The sequence below is a fragment of the Vanacampus margaritifer genome, chromosome 6, assembly GCF_051991255.1.
Source record: "Vanacampus margaritifer isolate UIUO_Vmar chromosome 6, RoL_Vmar_1.0, whole genome shotgun sequence".
NCBI lineage: Eukaryota > Metazoa > Chordata > Actinopteri > Syngnathiformes > Syngnathidae > Vanacampus > Vanacampus margaritifer.
The window spans coordinates 10,490,530-10,509,523 of record NC_135437.1 but is presented as its reverse complement, the minus strand read 5'-3'; the positions used below and the strand labels follow the sequence as shown (position 1 = coordinate 10,509,523).

General features: G+C 38.9%; 1 protein-coding gene across 3 annotated transcripts in view; it reads right to left on the bottom strand.

The window, feature by feature from the left end:
• Positions 1 to 16,363, bottom strand: part of reln (reelin) — a 143,381-nt gene extending 127,018 nt beyond the window's left edge. Inside the window, exons 1-2 of one of the 3 annotated variants that reach the window (XM_077568017.1) lie at positions 16,283 to 16,340; positions 13,987 to 14,108 (exon numbers count right to left, since the gene is read on the bottom strand). Coding sequence is in view for 1 of the 3 variants with exons in the window: in XM_077568015.1 (XP_077424141.1) it covers positions 16,283 to 16,328 (46 nt within the window). In the remaining 2 variants the exon portion in view is untranslated. Of the gene's footprint in view, positions 1 to 13,986; positions 14,109 to 15,655; positions 16,015 to 16,282 lie in introns of those variants that run through there. The other 2 variants (XM_077568016.1, XM_077568015.1) reach the window with 2 other exon arrangements.
• Between the last annotated feature and the right edge of the window lie 2,631 nt (positions 16,364 to 18,994).

Here is an 18,994-nt window from a genome sequence, read left to right as displayed (position 1 = left end):
AAAATGTTAATTGTCTGTTGATGAGACGTAGCAAAAATATATAGTTATTATACTACGGGTCATTTTGACCCATAATGTTTACCATTCCAAAGCCAACTTAATAATACGTTGTTATATCTTATTAGTAACTATTTTCATTATTTTCATTGCACACACGTCGAAATGATCAATTCCTTATTATCTGTTGATGGGAATGTTGGGTCAGTTTGACCCGGTAGGTAACCTTTTTTCTTTAACTTGAAAATGGGTCCTTTAGACCCACAACATAATAGGAGGGTTAAATGGGTATGCAGGAGAGAAACATGGGATCATGGATGTTTTGTAATGAAAAGTCAGACAGACAGATGAGCATCATGCCTAACATGAAGCTAAAAGCACACACGTGGGGGAGCCTTCGTGATGACTGACAGACAGATGATACAAATGATAATGTGACCTTCATCTTTGGAGCAACAAAGAAATGGAGGGTGGACTTAATTACATGGGTCAGCACGCAAGGTTCTTACTTATGTTCTGACATGGTTCAAACAGTCAAACATATGCACAGACACGCACACAGACATTAAATTGTGGATCGATGAGGACCACCCCATATATTAGGGATAGCCCGATTATTGACCTCGATATTCAGCATTTTGATGAACATTGGTATCAGCCTTTTTGAAGAATCATACGTCTGATAATAGATCAATTTAAAATTGTGTTCACTTCAGAAAGCTTTATTTAAATGTTCTGTTCGTAAGTAAAAATGTACTGTAAGATTTCAGATATTTATAAATTTTGTACAATTTGTATTTACTGCAGAAAACAATAGAGAGCCATTTACTTGTTTATTGTTTTTATTATTTACCTTTATAAGACATACTAATGACCCTGGGAGGTCCCTGAACTTTTTGGTAGAAAAAAAAAGGCTATTGACTAACATAAAAAAGCCAATATTTAGCCAAGTTGTTCAATAAACATTATTTTTTTAAAAACTCAACAAAGTTAAGAGTTGGTGTTTGTATTTTATTTTAAAATTTTTGACGCCAATATTTTTCCTTATAAAAATAAAATAAACATATCAGCCAATCTCTACCATATCTATAATAATTAAATATAGGAAGATAGCGTGGACAAAGAGGAAGATGAAGTCATGCTCCAACAACATAAGCACTATTGATCTATGGCCATCTTGCCTCAGGATGGAAGCAATATGTAACTACATCAGTAATATATCATTTGCTTTGCTTTTCATATGAACTGAAATGTGAGCCCTGCCTTGCCGATTTGGCTGCATAAATATTTGTACCGATCTGCAAATAATACTGAAAAAATAATTCCGGAAAAAGAAACATGAGTAATGGACAACCTGCACATGCGGCAAAACCTTTCCGTAGCTTCCCTGGCTCAGCACAATATATTTCCTTGAAACAATTACTGCACGACCTTTTCCGATTGAGATCGATTAGGCATCTTGTACGTTTTTTTTTTTTGTAGTGCAGTCAAAAATGATACCTGTATTCTGGCGTATGGTACAATATGGCAAAGTCGACCATAGGACCTCCCACTCTCTTCCGCCCCATCCTCCCAGCATTTTGCTCGTTCACTCATCGCCTTCACACCCTTTTGCTCAGCTGTCATTTCTCACTTCATCTCCTCTAAATAGCCATTGAGTGTGCTCATCCAGCTTGAGCTCATTGTCCGTCTCCATCACAAATGTGTCTGCCAATCACGTCCCTTTGTATGTTCGCAAGCCTGCTCAGAGTCACTCTACACATAAGAGGAGCTAATCTTTGACTTTTATCAGACGGAAACGTTTTTTTTTCTCGAAAATGTTTCTAGCATTTATTTTTTTTTTTTGCAAGTTCTGTTGCTACATTTCCTCTGATGACCTCACATTTCAGCAGTTGGCCTTTTTCTCAATAGTTGCCCACCTCTCCAGGCACTCTCCTACGCCTCATGTGCAGTTGCTCCGATGCTCTCTCACCTTTACTCCTCACATCGCACAATCAAAGTCCCAAGCCAGGGGCGGGCTTTCCTCTACAGAATAAAATTGCTGAGGAAAAACATCAATTTAGTGTAATTCACTATACACCAGTCCTGTACTAACGCTTTCACAGCATCCTCACAAATGCAAGCAAAAGTGTCCTAAAAAATTACATTAACAACAAAAGCCTAATACCTTGGATCAGTCACAGGAACATATCCTGTATTGAGAAAGCACAAAGCCCACACTGACAAGCCATGCCTCATTAATCCATCACAGCAACAAGCATCACCCCCTCCACTCTCCTCCCCCAGCATGCATTTGCTACTTGTCTCACCCGAGTGCCTCAGATTTACAGATGCCCTTCTCAACATCAGATTAGAGCCAATGTTCATATTCCATGAGCGATTATAAGAGGAATGAAAAAAAAACTAAGATGAGAACCAGGATGTTTAGGTCTCTGCTCCGCCGGCGCCATTTCTGATGAATTTCGTTCTCCCAGGCATGGTTCGACAAAGAGCAAAGAAACGTATCAACACTCCTGGCAACAGCAGTGTAATTATGACTAATGAAGTGCAGACTTTTATGGCCAAACATGGGCCTGACTGTAATTTGTGTTCATAACGGCATCAACGGGAGAAGCGCACTCTGTTGCGCTGGCATAACCATTACACAGATGTTGGATCAAGGTCACCTCAGCAGATCATCGCAGCCTGTAAATGATGTTCAATTAGACACGACGCTAATGACTGCCAGCTAATGAGCGGGTCCTACAATTGCAGCTCAGTGATGGTGTGTAAACAACAAAACCTTTGTATAATCTACAAATAGTTGAACGTGGGTGTATCACTGATTTGTCAGCGCTTCGACGTGTTTTTCAAATCCTGACGATATTATCCATTTTAGCTAAAATAAAATCCAAATGTTTCGCGTGTAGAAGAAAAAAAAGACAAATTGAGAACAGTTGGAAAGACTTGGATGAGTAAAAAGTCAAAGTGTATTCATTGAAAATGATTAATCCCATGTCATGTCAGATGTCATTGTCATGTGCTCGTCCTATTGGCTCCTCCTGGTCTATGTAGTTCACAATGCTGTGTTTGACTGAAGCAGGCCAAAAGTCATGTTTTTGATACAGATGTTGAAAAATATGTACTGGAATGACTGATTTATTTATGAGTGTGATAACCGCCACAGTGGTCAAAACATTCGTAATTGAAATTTAAACTGCATTAATAAACTCACCACGAGAGGGTGCTATAATTACACAAATGGAATACAACCCGGGCTTTTGAACAGATGTGCTGTTTTTAATATCGTGGAGGTGACAACGATGATATTGTGGCAATTTTAACACCACAATATCGCAACATTGCCGTTATTGTTACAGCCCTCATCCCTACACTTTATTTTTATTTTATTTTTTTATTGAAACGGTAAGGAAACTCAACAAAATGTTACAACCATCACATGCTATTCTTGTATAGACACCTTTTTTATGTTGAAAATCATCATATTCTTGTAGTGATAGTCATTTTTTTGTTGTTGTTTACATTTAAGATTGAAGCAAGTGCAGGTTTTGCAAAGTGCCACTTTATTGCCAACCTCTTGAAAACTGTTTTCACTGAGAAATCTGCTACAGGGGCTAAAATATCTGGATTTTTTAAATGTTTTTTTTTAGATTGTCAACGCACATTGTAAACACTTGTTTTTAAAGACACTCTACAAATACAGTTTATTATTATTATTATTACTATCATTAATATTCAGTAAGTTTTGACAATATTCTTGAATTGTCATTGCAAACTTTTTTTAGGTTTGTGGGGGTGATTTTAAAGTCACCCATACATTTTAGGGGCATGTCTTGCCATCATGCCATGAGAAAATGTATTAAGCTGTTCCATTTGATATACTTTATATTAAGCAGGGGGGCAAATGAAGAATCGTCAGAAACTGCAAAATAATGGTCGATCTAAATTGTCAACTGGGCATCTCTCTCCTCATCAGCAGAAGCTGACACATTATGGTCATGAGGCCGCACTTTCAACAGCAGGCCTGTAATTTCACCTCTCCCACCCTTCTGCTCACCACCATTTCCCGCCAAGCTATTTAACAAGTCATCGTGCTCTCATTACACGTGACATCACAGCACAATGTTTGACCTGGAGCTTCACACAGCCTGTGATGATGGCGATTGAGGAAAGTGGTCACCAGGGCATAGGCATTTTGGGTTCGAGCTAGACTCAATTGTGAAGTTTGCTGACATCATTAGTAAGCACAAATAAAAACTGTCACAAGGGGAACAACCACACACTGAAACACCTTAGGTCAAGCCGGACAAATTACAAGCTTTGGCCATTCAATACAACACAGATCCTCAAAGCACTTTGCCCTCTAAGCACACTTCAAATCATTCCATTAATAAAGCCACACCTGGCATTCGTATCGGGTAACAAGGTTGGCACTACAGTGCCTATATTATTTTATTGAACAGCATGATGTCATCATACAGGAAAATGCTCAGGCTACTGTCAGCATACTTCTCATTTGGAGCGGCAAGTGGCAGTGGCGCGGCGTGTTCAGTTACGATGCTTGAAAGCTGTCATATATAGCCAAAGAAATTATATGGTTTGTGCTTATACACTCAACAAAAATATAAATGTTACACTTTTGTTTTTGCTCCCATTTTTTATTAGATGAATTCAAAGATCTAAAACTTCTTCCACAGACACAATATCACCATTTCTCTCAATTATTTTGCACAAACCAGTCTAAATCTGTGATATTGAGCACTTTTCCTATGCCGAGATAATCCATCCCAGCTCACAGGTGTGCCATATACAGATGATGATTAGTGCACAGGTGTGCCTTAGGCAGACGGAAGCAAAGCCGGCTTTGTTCCTCAAACAAATCTCGTACACACAGAAGCATTTCAAGGCTTGCGTGTGTCCAAAAGAAGACGCTGAGGACGTTTAACGGCTGTAATGTTTATGCCAAGTCTGGAGTGGCGCTGTAGCGCAGCCACGGAAGTTAACGGAAAGCATAGGAAAAGAATCAGCGCAAAAGTCAAAACCTAATTTTATTGCAATCTACAGAATAATCATGGCTTTGCATGTATCAAAACAACATGAAGAAGACAAACACAGGAACGTGGGAATAAATAAGCAAAATATTTTGCGGCAAAAGCATAAGCAAAGAGGTTGCGCAAAACGACTACGACACGGCTATCCGCCATTGTTGTTGACAGACTGACGGCTCACACGCAGACAAGCGAGAATTGGCGCATACGTCATCAATGTGCGACAATGCGTCGTCATCGAGCTGCGACCATTACGTCATCGCTGGAGGAGTACGCCGCATATGGTGTCCCGACAGACGTGTACGGGGCGCGTTTTAAAATCTTTCCGCTCTGGAGCCCATTTTCAAAAGCGAACGGTTTCAAGCTCCAAAACCGCGCCGTCGTGTGGACGGACGGCCTAAACGGTAAGAAACTTGTGAGGATACATTGAAACTGGCTTTCATGTGAACGGGCCTTAGACTGCCCACAATAAAAGGCCACGCTGAAAGAGTGGCCAAATCAGTACTGACTGGTTTTCTAAGTGCCTATGAACCCCCTAATATAAAATAAAAAATGCACCTTTCAGGGTAGCCTTTTATTGTGGGCAGTCTAAGGCACACCTGTGCACTATTCATGGTGTCTAATCAGCATTTTGATAAGGCACACCTGTGAGCTGGGATGGATTATCTCGGCAAGTGCTCACTATCACACATTTAGACTGATTTGTGAACTATATTTGAGATAAATGGTGATAGTGTGTATGTGGAAGAAGTTTTAGATCTTTGAGTTCATCTTGTAAAAAAATGGGAGTAAAAACCAAAAAGTGTTTATATTTTTGTTGAGTATAGATTGGATTGGACTGTTTTTTGTTGTTTTTTTCCCCCGAGAGAGCTCAGTATTGTTCATTCGGTAATTGTACCGATTTGACATGTCATCATCATTGCTCTCTTTTTTTTTTGTTTGTTTGTGGGTGAGTATGTGCAAGTGTGTGTGCATGTGTGTGTGTACTCATTACTGTAGTTCACCTAAAACCTATTAAAAATCCCATAACATTCACTTAAACCGAATACTTCAGAATCCAGCGAGAGTCGTGAGGTTGTCAGGAGACCCGAGGAAGGATCAAAGAAAAGAAAGGAAAGTGAAATCCAGCACCGACCAGACATTACCTACTACCCACCGGGTTACCAACCAGAGTCTTTCACCAACCCCAGAAACATCTAAATTCCAACAAATTAGGGATTAGACTGGTTCTAATAAAAACATACTGATTCTCGGACTCGATATCGATCCAGTGGATAGGATTGGACCATCCCTAGCTTAGTCACCGACTGTTCCTGTAGGTGCCCAGTCCGTACCCTCAGCAGTTCTTTCCGCCGTTTCTTATTGAGGCCAAACATGGCTGCTGCTCACTGGTCGAGCGGTCGGTCTCCTGCAGTATCACTGCGACAGCCCACAGTGATGCTGGCACATTACTTATGCCAAATTTTTGCAACTGTATCCTGACAAGGACAAAAATGTTTTCCAAGTCATCCCCTTGGGGTCCGAGCCACACGCCATGGATGAAGAGGCAGAATAAATCATGCTAGTATGACTGGGAATGTGTGGAGCCAGAATGCCTGAAGGAACAACAGAGCGGCTTGTGAGCCTCTTTCGTATGAACAGACTTGCTTGGCTGGAGGAGCTGAGCCCGACCGAGCTCAGGCTGTTGTGAGAGAAACACTGAATTATGTATCCCTGAAGCACCCCCTCCTCTTGTAGCTCCTTCGCCATTCTCTGACAGATGAGGGCAGCGAGATGAAGTTTCACAGGAGGTCAGGATTGATAGACAGCGCGAGGCGTGTCCCTTCTCCTGTTTTCTGCACCATTTCACAGAATTGGTGGGGAACTGGCTCTCTCCGCCCTCTCATCCGACAAGGGGCTGGCTGAGGAACATCCTGTCGCCCCCGGCGAAGACATGCACTCAATGACACATTAATGACACGTTTGGGCTTGTGAAATGAGCCAAGGGGGGGCAGGGTTTCTTTTTCTAAAGGTCCGCTGCATTGATTTTCAGAGACGAGGACTAGCCTCCAATGAGCGATGAGGTCACAAGGTCAAGTAAAAAAAAAAAAAATCAATTCCTTATTAAAACGTCATCACTGTTGGAGGAGGAGCAGAATTGCATTTAAATGAAGATGGAAGACATTTACCTTTGTCAGGTATGATTATGAATTATGGCTCATTTGCCTCCTGTTGTTATGGAGGAATTTCACAGGTTCAGTCCTTCTCTCATTAGATGCTCCTGCACCGTTCTTCCTCCTCCTCCTCCTCCTCCTCCTCATTTGAACTTCTTGCTCCTTGTTCTCTTGACACTTCATTGACAGGCTGTTGCTTCTATTTCTGTCTATCGCCGTGGGCTATACATTCTGCATATTGTACATGAAACCCACATTTGCAACACCTGCTTGCTTTACACACTGTCAAATATGACTTTTTATACACAGCTATTGCACTAGTTCTTTCTAGGCTACATGAAGATTTTGATTTGAAATGGGTAAATTTGCCACATTTTGTGTGAAGTTTGATTAATGCTGGTATCATCAAAATACCAGATCAATAAAAACATTGAAGACTACAATGTTGGTCATGTACATCCTACCATGTTACTGGGGCTTTTAGCAGCATGGGAATGACATTAGCACAGAGCTAGCGTACCAGCATCTCTGGAAAGGCAGTATATAAATTAGGGTTGTCAAAATTAGTGTGTTCATTTTGAGTTAATTTAAAGTTCCTTTAACGCCACAATTTTTTTTATCTCGCGATTAATAACCACCCCTTACTTGGAAAGCCTGTTCTGGGGGAATTCCAGTCGCAACGCAGCAGACACGTCCATGTCAAAATTTAGCAGTGAGAAATGTTATAATAATGCATATATTTGTGGAGACTGTGGTCAAGTTGTATTTTACAATTTTTAAAAAAGGTGCACAATTTCACAAGTTACGTCATATTAAAGATTACATATCTCTTAATATGAAAAGAAAATGCACTGAGCTGTCACCGTCTTACTTCTTAAGAATGCAATTATGCCATCTAGAGGCAGAAAAAATACCTCAACACAAATCAATATCACACTCATTTTTTTACAGTACAGTACATCTTTTTAGTTTTAACTCAGTTTTATGAATTATTATGAATTAACTAGATCAGTGACTAAAAGATGCAGCCAAAACATTTCCGCCACTTTTATGTAAACAAGAGCATTGAACTATTTAAAAAATTAATTTGTACATTTAGAACAGATGTAAAATTTGCGATTAATTGTAAGTTAACTATTGAAGTCATGCAATTAATTACGATGAAATTTTCTCGCACCCTTAATATAAATCTAAGTTAGTGTTAGTATAGTAATCTTAATGGATAATCATTAAGTGCTACTACACTATGTATTAGTAGCATTAAAATCATAATTTAATTGGATACTCAGGAATTGGTATGGCCAACATTTGGCAATTAAAATGGTTCGAACTGGGGGGGGAATATAAATCATCGATTATTAGTTTTCATATCATTTGTTCTTGAAGACCACAACATAAATATTTTTTAAAAATCTTTCAATTAGCAGCCACATGCAACTGGCATTGATAGTAGTAACGACTACCACAAGTCTTCATTGTGAACTTATTCATGATGTCCTTCAAATGTTGCTGCCGGTTCCAAGAACACCGCTTCAGGCTAAGCGGGGTTCACAGAGAGGTGACCATATACTAGATGAGGGCAAGTCCTTCATGCATCCTCCTGCCGATCACAAGTAGCCAGGGTTTGTGTGACACAAACATTGCTATGCCATAAAACTAGAGCAGTTGGTCTCACCCTGTCCCTGTCCGCCACAACATCTTCTCTCATCCGGTCTCTCTCGCTTTGTCTCGCTCACAAAGTCACAAATAAGCAGGTCAAGGCTATATTACATTGTCTTTTGCATTACAAGCAAACCACTGTTGATGCAATTGAACACCATATACAGTAAACATTTGAATCGGTTACAAATTAATACAACTCACGCTTACTCATTGAAAATGGTTTCAAACCAACCATCGATTGCAGTGTATCTTTCATAACTATTACAGTTGCTATAAAAGATTAACAATACCATTATTTCGAAGGCTCCTTTAGGTGCCTCAATAAGTCATTTATTTTGCCAATACAGTCATTCATGACTGTGTCATGTACAGTATGTATGACGTTATTTATCATTGCATAAATTTGGCTTGGTAGCACTCATGAGCTGTGTCAAGCCATTGCCTATTTGCAGACACAAACAACTAAATGAGTGCATAAATATAAATGGTATGCTGCAGGCCCGTGGCATGAATATATTGTATGACCTCCTCCGGCTATTGATCCATTTCTGTTTCTTCCCCCGCTTGGAGTTCAAATATATGCATGGATCAAACATGTAGGTGTTGAAAGCCGAAGCTTTTTAGAGTCCGATTTATGATTATGATAACAAGATGGCCGCAAAAACAGTCTGCCGCGTCTTTACAGTGTCCCATGAACTTAAATGTATTATGTGTATATTTTACTGTGAAGGGATGTGCAAACAAGACTTTCAAATGTTGTTAGCATTTCAGAATAAAGGTTTTGGCCTGGCTGCAGTCTGAAGAGCTGGGGATCCTGATCTTTGCTTCAGGTAATTAGTGGGGGGGTTGATGGGTCATAAGACTCTATGGAGCAGTCTTAGGTGCATAAACTACTAAAGGATAGGGGTGTGCCAAAAAAAATCGATTCTCATAAGAATCGCGATTCTCATTTAGTACAATTCAGAATGGATTTTAAATGTCCCAAAATTCATTTTATTTAAATTATTTTATACTGTCTTGCCTTGGTCTGTGTGTGCCTTATTTGGAGCGCTGTTCGTGTTGTACCCGGTTTGGCCACTGAGGGGCAGTGTGGTTCCACGCAGTCTCATACACTGTTAAGTTGTAGCCACATTAGAGAGTAGAAGGAAAAAGTCACGATCAAGTTATTCCAATAAAAGTAGTTTTTTTTGCAGTGTGGAGCCGTTCCTTTGTGTGATAAAAGTGGCGCGAGTAGTGCGCTAATTAGCATTAGCGAGTCAGACTGGAGTAGATCATTACAATTCCCTGCACATCTATAGATTGAAGCAAAAATCATTGTCAATCAAATCATTTTGAATCAAAAATCGTTCTTAAACGAAAATCTATTCTGAATCAAATCACAGACCCAAAAATCTGAATCGAATCGAATCGTGAGACATTCAAAGATTCCCACCCCTACTAAAGGATCTACAGTATTCAATTGGTTGGCTTTACTAAGAAGACATACTGTGTTCACCTTTTTGGTTCCCATATGTTAACAATTTACAGTTTAAAGTTGTGGTCCAGGGTGGGCATGTAGCACTCCTAAAGTTTCTCATCTTTTGAATGCTACACCTGTTCTTTTCCCTATCAGGGCCCCAAAAAACACTTTTTCTGTCCCGTCTACTGACTTGCTAAATTTTTACCAGTTCATATTGTTGAAAATGACTCATGATACATTTTTCATGTACGGTATTAATCATTCAAAAGATCCGTTCCCCTTCTTTATTCTGAGATGAGGAAAAAACAAGCCTCAATAATAAATGAGAGATTTGCTCAAAAAAGAGAGTCAGCACTGTACAACTGGCAGAAAAGGTGATGCATGTATGGACAGATGGAACGGCTGAATGGAGAAAGAAAAAGTTAGTGATGAGGAGTTGCCTACTTAAAGGTTATAGAGGCATGTTGTAAGTGAGCAAAGGTGGTCTCGCATGGTGTGAAACATTTCCACACGCCTTGGTCCATGTGTACACTCAGCACGCTGCTCTATAACTCTTCACAGTCACGCACAGCAAACGGAACCTGGCCCACTCACAAAGGCAAACTTTGAACACACACACACACACTTCACAGTGCATATATTTGCCGCTATAAAAGAACATTCATCACTCTAAATCATCTGCTGAAATTCCCCCATTTTCTACATTCAAGGGTCAATTGCACCATCACATGACCCTTGTGGGTCCGCCTTTAGACTGCTTTAAGTCATGTCACGTTATTGCCACTCAATGAATCCCTAGTGAGGAAGGCTTCGTCCTCTCTCATGGTGCCACCTAGTGGCAGATTGATCAGACTTTCAGTAGATATGGTGTTTACCTAAGACTCACTGGAGCCAAACCTTTCAATGAATCCTCAAAAGCAGGCTACTCATTCACGTCACTCCAATCATTTTATCACAATTTATTATGCACTTCATTAAATAAAACATTTAAAGTTGTTTTGGAAGATGGGAGAAATTGGGTGTCACAAAACCCCATACAATAAATGCACTGAGCACCACGGCCTGACTTATTTTAGGGCAAAACATGTTTATTAATGATCATCGTCAGCATTAATGAACTCATATTTGCGCTCATTCAACCAATAGACAGTTGCAAGATGTTAGGAGGCTCATTAGTGTGAAGCAGGGCCTATAGTGCTCCGGAGGGACTAAGCACATCATCAAAATGGGGAAAGCAGGGGAAAACTTCCTGTCGTTGCCCTACCTTTAAAAAATAATAATAATCCAAAAGGCCATAATGTAATCAACATGACCTACATGACCATACCGATATTTGGCCTTTAATCACATCTGAATGTCCAACTTCCAAACATGTCGATTTTATTGTCAGTGCTTGTCCAGCAAAAAAAAAAAAGAAGCTAAATACAGTATTTGTTTATTTTAGCCTTGTTAAACACTGCCAACTATTCTGCTAAATAATGACTATAGCACACACCTAACTGACTAAACTTGTGTTTCCTTCCCTCACAATCGAAGTCTTCAAAGATTTTCCGAAGTCTCTGAAAATATTAGCCTGACCGGTTAGCTTGTGACGTGATCAATTTGAAACCATCGCTAAAAGCAATCTGAATCTCTTGCCGGATACAAAGAGAGGAGCAACTGAGTGTTTATTTAACATGTAGTTAGTTACCAGCAACAATTAGCCTATGTGTTGCTATTTCTTCTTCTACTACTACAAGAGGTAGTCTAGCACGATGCTACCCCTCATAGGTCAGTCTTGGTTTTACACCAGACTTGTGGTTCAGGGAGCCGTTGCCAGTGGACACATAATCTGTGTCGTTTGCTGTATTGGTCATCTTATTTACAGTCGACTGCACACTATACGAGCAGTGAGAACATACGAGTGTGCGTCGATCAAGTTTCAAAAATCATTTAACAACATGTATGCATTTACACTGCCTTACTTTCACAAACAAGATTAGACATATGTAAACATTTACCCATGCAAGCCAATTATTCAACAACCACAAAATCATTTTGTTGTGCTTTCTTTTGACTGTTTGGCTTTTGTGTCGTGATGGGTTTTATTCTCTATGATTTAGGGAAGCAAATTGTTGACAGAAGCGCTGTTTGATCCCCAGCGGTGGATCCAAAGCGCCAGCAGGGGAAAAACAAGGGGTATTTGGGAAATAGATGCCAGTATAATTACAACGAAAATACATAATTACCAGGCTTCCTGACAACGAGACTGAGAGTCAGTGTTGGCATTGTGATGAATCCTGCGATATTTGTGGGTCACAGTGGGAGTCAGCGCCACAAAAGACAAAATCGTGTGCCAACTGGGGAACAAAAAGTCCGGAAACTTCCTCACAATCTAAATAAGCCTTTTCAGACCCTCGGGCTGCGAGGGGACACTCAGCAGGTTAGTTTTGTGTCAACAAAATTTTGATGCTGATGGATGGCGAATAATACACCGAGAAAGCTTTCTTTGTTCAGCAAAATTACAAGCTGTTTGACCGTTTATTCAATAGTTACAATGAATTGCATGAATAATACATTAGGACTGCAATTGTCATGTTTGGGTTCTGTTTTGCTTGTGTGTCTCCCTTGGTCTTGTCTAAGTGTAATCCTGACCTTCCTCATGTGAACCAATCAGTGCCCTCAGCCACTTGTGTCTTGCCCAGGTGTGTCTTGTTGTGTCGTTAGCGTCTGTGTAATTTGGTCTCCTGTCTCCCCTCTGTCTGTGTTGGTTCATTGTCTTTTCCCCATGTCATGCTGCTCGTTTTTGCCTTGTTGTTCCCCCCTTGTTTTGGTTTATCTTGTAATTTGGAAGATCGCCTTTTGTTTCATAGAAATTAAAATCCCTTTTTTGCATCATCAACTGCATCCTTGCCCGGCTGTTTTTGCTCCCTGCATCTGGGTCCTCCACCAAACCTCTACCTACTTGACAGCAATTAAGAACTATTTTATTGTTAACCAGTTGAACATTTAATACATTTATCTAAGGTTTTTTGTTTGTTTGTTTTTTTAAACTTCATTTCCACAAAAAAAGTGGCCTCTGATCTGACAGACACATTACCTCAATAAATTGTGAGTAATGTCAACAAAAATGAAAGAAAGACAAGCAAAGTGACGGAGCTCTAACCAATGACTCTCTGTGGTTGCAATTCAATAAAGAATATTATTTCTTTGTGGATTGATTAATTGTTCTAAATTATTATTAAAATGCACAAAAATAGGATTACAAAAATGAAGTGCCCCGAATAAATTCCTTACCCAAAATACAATTCTGCAGTCTCTGCAGTGGAGTGAAACTCAACTTTTCTACATTATGATGATTTCAATTTCTAAACTTTGTAGATTAGTTAACAAAGCTGATCTGAAATGTGATTATTAGTGTAACTCAGTAAACTTCAACTTGACAGAAACTTTTGGCGTACTACAAAAAGACAATTATTACTAACACATGCACATTAACTAACACACATTATGTCCATTTCAAAAATTGCAACAACAAACCATGCTTATCTCAACACATGCAGCCCTTAATTCTCCCTTTGGCATTCACACACACACACACACACACACACACACACACACACACACACAGAGGCCTATTTTTCATCCCTAAATTCATGAAAGCAAATCTCTCTCATCCTCTACCAACCATTCTTTCCTCTTCAACTCTTAGAGCCACTGCTCCCTCCTCGGTCCCAACACTGCCTCTGAAATCTCCAGTCTGGCAAAGACAGAGCAGTTCCACTTTACAGCTTTGTCCAGTTGCCTTTTCTGAAATAAAGACAATAAAATAAGCTCTAGCAAATGCATTAATTTGATTCACATTTAGCCATACAAAGACAGTGGTCTTCACGAGGCAGTGTGTTAAGATTGCATATTTACGAATGAGGGAGAAACTACCATCGACGTTATTAAGAACTTGGTTGGGGTACGTTCATTTGCTGACTTCATTTGGTTCGATGATTTAGGCACCAATGTAAAAGACCTTAAATATCCAAGGTGTTTTCCTCATGTCTTGGCAAGTGCATACAGTTTAGTACAAGGGAAGTGTGTGGGCAAGGGGGACAGAACCGCATAGCCTATTGACCTTTTGCACGTGACGTCACATCCCTCATGGGAACGCCCTCTACTGGACGACAAAAGAGCCACTTGCCTGTAATGTAATTATTAAATCTCATACAGCGTAAAGCCCTTTATCTAATCGATTATCTCATAAAATGGTCATATCTTGCTGTGCGGTCGGTTGTACAGACAGACAAAGGCGCAAACCAAATGTTGCTTTTTATCACACCTACGAATGAAGACGACTGACATCGATTGTTAGCAGCAATGACTGGCAGCCCACAAAGTATTCACGGATTTGCAGCAATCATTTTTTGCGAGGTTAGTAGATAAATGTTGTAATTAGTAGATAAATGTTCATACATTTTACTAGTGAACGTACACTCTAATAACAGAGGTGTTGACTTACGTGTTTCAACTCACATAAACGATAGTTAGTGTCCACTCCAACTGCACGAACCCACAGCTTAGTTTTAAAATGCACCTTCTTCAAAACTATTAAGTGCATTTGACAGTTTAATAATGGGGGATTTCGTCTTTGTGCTTGGAGTTTTTCACTCTGGTGCCGGAGTCATATTCATGAAATTACCGCATAGCTTTTGAAAGAGGAATAAAATATTTGTCCTCTTTGCGTGTTCCAAAACTTGAAGACAGATTTAATGTAAGAAAAAACACCTTTGCAAAGATGATTTTAATCTAACAGAGATCTCTGGACATCGTAAGACACTCCAATTCATCACTTAACAGGTGGAATTCAGAGCGCCGAATGTGTCTCTTCCGCGTGTAAAATGGCTTCTTATAGTTAAAACCGACCGCCTCTCTTTCATTTGTAGACAAAACATACTCTCTGGGTACTTTTCCATGAGCGATGGCGAAAACAGAGTCAGGGGTGCGTGTTCAAAACAGATTCTGTTCTCAAGGACCAAATGTGTCTTCCCACAGAGAAGGAACTTCTAGACCAAATAATATGTCCCAGCTTAAGGTCAAATTATACTGAGTTCAACACTACTAGCTTTACACGTCTATAAAACCTTTCAACATGGTTAATATAAAGAATTAAGATGTTAATAATGTATAACAATGTTAATATATGAAAATAAAGAATTTAAATGTTAATAATATCTAACACTTTCCACTACGATAGTCATTTATTCCATGCTAGTAAACATAGTAACATAACATCATCACAGCGTTTCAATATAGAACGTACTATTTAAAAAAAAAATTAGTCAGTTAGCATGATAAACAAGTTGTACCTTTGCATTATGAGGTATATTGTCCCCCAGCGTGAGCGTAGCATCTCGTCCCAGAGACTCAGCCAGCAACAAGCTTTTAAATCAGCCCCAGTGTAAGAAGAGACGGCATTGACTACATAATGATATAGGTCGTGCGCTGTGAATTCCGGCAAAGTCGGCTATTTGATTAACTTGGTAAAAACAGCAGGCAAGAGAAGGTAAGGGGCTGTTGTCAAATTAGCGATCTCCAACTTAAGTAAATATCGCGCTCCATGAGTCCCGACTAAAAGTGCAACTTCGACTGACAGGCGACCTTCAGTTGAAGTAATAGATTCCATGGCTTTATGGGCAATAATAACTTTTAATTTGTAAAATAACAGTCACTAAGTCGCTGCGGGACACGTCCACTTCCATTCAACAATCATTTCCTTCCACCGTCCGTCATAGGGCAGTCACGTGATCACATGACGTCGGTGCAAATGATCAATATTATTCTGTATGCACAAACATACTGTTTGGACACTTGCTCAGCACACCTGTGCTGTAGCGAGGCAACTTGACTATTCTTGTTTGTTAAAGATGTTTCACCTTCAATCTATAACTCTTCCAGTTCTGAGTGCAACAAGAGACGAGAAACTGTATACTTACTGTTCTGCAGTAACTTAGCCTGCCTTATTGTTTCCCGTGGTGACATATTCTGCGTCGTTCATTCCCTGGATGGTCTTGAATCGAGAACCCGTATGTAGGACTTAGCTCTTTCAGTGGAAGCTTTTCATCGAGCCTTAGTTTCAATATTAGCTTACACTGACCCCTGTTGGCCAACTGAATTACTACAACATCAGGCAAGATTTTGTTTTGTCACGTTCCTATTTCTAGTTGGTTTGGCGACCTTGAATACATTACATAAGGATGCAATACAAATAATGACATCTAATTGGTAAAAAAAATTATTATCAAAATACATTTACCAACTTGGGGGCGGGTGGGTCCAAAGGTAAACTGAATGGTAAAGCTACTTGCTAGACGTGACAATCAAGTAATTGAAGAGAATTGTTTCTGATTAAAAAAAAAATTTAAAAAATTAAAATGGTCGTGGTCAAGTAACTGGCGGGAAAAGCTGATTGGTGCTGATTGTAAAGACTTGACTTTATGTTTCACAGGCTTAGCTTTTTCATACCAAAAACTCAGAGGAAGGCAATATGCAGCGCTAATCACATTAATGAAGGATTTTCCACTATTCACAGCCTATTAATACCATTAGTAACACCTCTTTCCTCTGAAAACATCTGCATTGAGCTATAAAAGGTGTTTTCCGTATGTCATAACAGCTAATATGGGTTTAATGCAAAATGTCTTGCACATTAAACTCAAAAAAATAATCTGTAAACCATGAACAGTTTACAATGAGCCTTGTGAGTTTTTCATTCCATATAGTATAGGCTACATCCAGTAATATTGGCAGTCCTGAGGTTCTGGGGTTGAATCTCAAAGTATGCCTTCATGTGTGGAGTTTAAAAAAAAGAAGTTTGGGTGTAAGCATGCTGGACTAGTGGCTAGTTTTAGAGTCCTGTGTAAAGTTTGCATGTTCTCCCCTCCTTGTATGTGTTTTCTCCAACTTCATCTTTCTTCCACATTCCAAAACATGCTTGTGAGATGAATTGAATATTAAATTGCCCAATTTCCCTTGTAAACAGTTGTTTGTTCGTTTTGTTTGTTTCTAACTGGTGGTAAACAGTCTAGACTCTAGAGTGTGCGCACCAAAAGTCAAGATGTGCTCCAGGTCACTCATGACCCTAATAAGAACAAGCAGTATAGAAAATGGATTATGGATGGACTGTGGACAGCACTACATTCATGCTCGTACAATTTGACTGTTGATGTGCAGTGGTGCATTCATGCTTGTTCAATTGTTCAGATCAGTCTTTCCCTGCAGATAGTTATTTTAATAAGATTAGCTATTTCAAGTAAATGTGGGAAGTTTCTGAAGAAAAGACTACCAATGTATCTGTGCTTGAACTCTCTCTGTAAATCCGAATGTTAATCCAAGCCACGAATGGAGCAAATTTAGGACAATGCAACTGACTCAGGGCATTGTCTGTAAAGCCCCCCAAAAAGATTTTTTTGATATTTGTGTTAAAACCCTTTGAATTCAAGCTCAAAGTCTACTCTTCAATCGAGATTTAATTTAAATTCCATTGTGCTAAATTATGACAATGATTGTATAACTGACTGCAGAATGTGATGGAGCCTATAATTGCCTTATAGTAGGCTACCCTCTGCTGGTTACATACTATACACAGTAGACTGTTTTTGTTTTTTTATGTGATGTTATATATCTTTTTTTAAACCTAACTATCTGTTTATTGTTGTTGGTGTAGCATTTTGATTGATTACAGTCAGACTGCTGAATCCCATTATAACACTTTTTTTTTACCTACCACCTAAAAAATAAGTAGGCTACCATTACAACCAACATTTAAATCCAAATTAGAAAATTTAAATACAAACAAATCAATTAACCAAAAAAGGAATAGGCTGAAGCACCAGGATTATTACTGCCTATCCTGTACAGTCTCCTTCACCAATACAGACCCATGAATCACATAGAGTTACAACAAAACAAAATAGATAAATACTACATTCACATTATAATTCTTAAATGTTTTTACATTTTAGCACTGACACTATACGCATTAACTATTTTACATTTTTCTTAAACCGCAACCGAGAAGTACAACTTCAACACATCATCAAGTCCATTCCACAATTTTACACCTAAAACTGAAACATATCTATATTTTACGTTGGTCCTCACATTACTCTGTTAAATTACAGTTTCCTTCTCTTCATTTAAAGAATTCTGAATGCAAACACGTTGGCTATTGTTTACTGCATGAAAAAGCATTCCAGTGTTTTCAAATACACAATATCCATATATTAAAAATACCATATCCTATAAATAATTGTTTAGTTGATTCTCTGTTGCCAATCTTGTTCATTATTTAATCACTTTTTTCTGTAATTTAATAATTGGGTCTGTATTTTTTGTATATACATTACCCCAAACTTCAGCACAATATGACATGTGAGGTACAACACAAGAGAAGATTAGAATATATAAAAACATTTCTTATTTATTTTAATACGTTCTTTATTTTTCATTGAAAACAGGCAGAGTTCTATTCTTGAAAAGCACATTCAATATAGTGTAAGCCACTGAAAAATTATGCACTATTTGAATATTAGGATTCTGATTAGCTAAGACTAAAATCACAATATTTGGTGATTTTATTCAAATGTAAAAGTTAAATAAAAATGTTCCCTAAATAAATATTTTGAAATAAATTGTTCTAAAAGTAG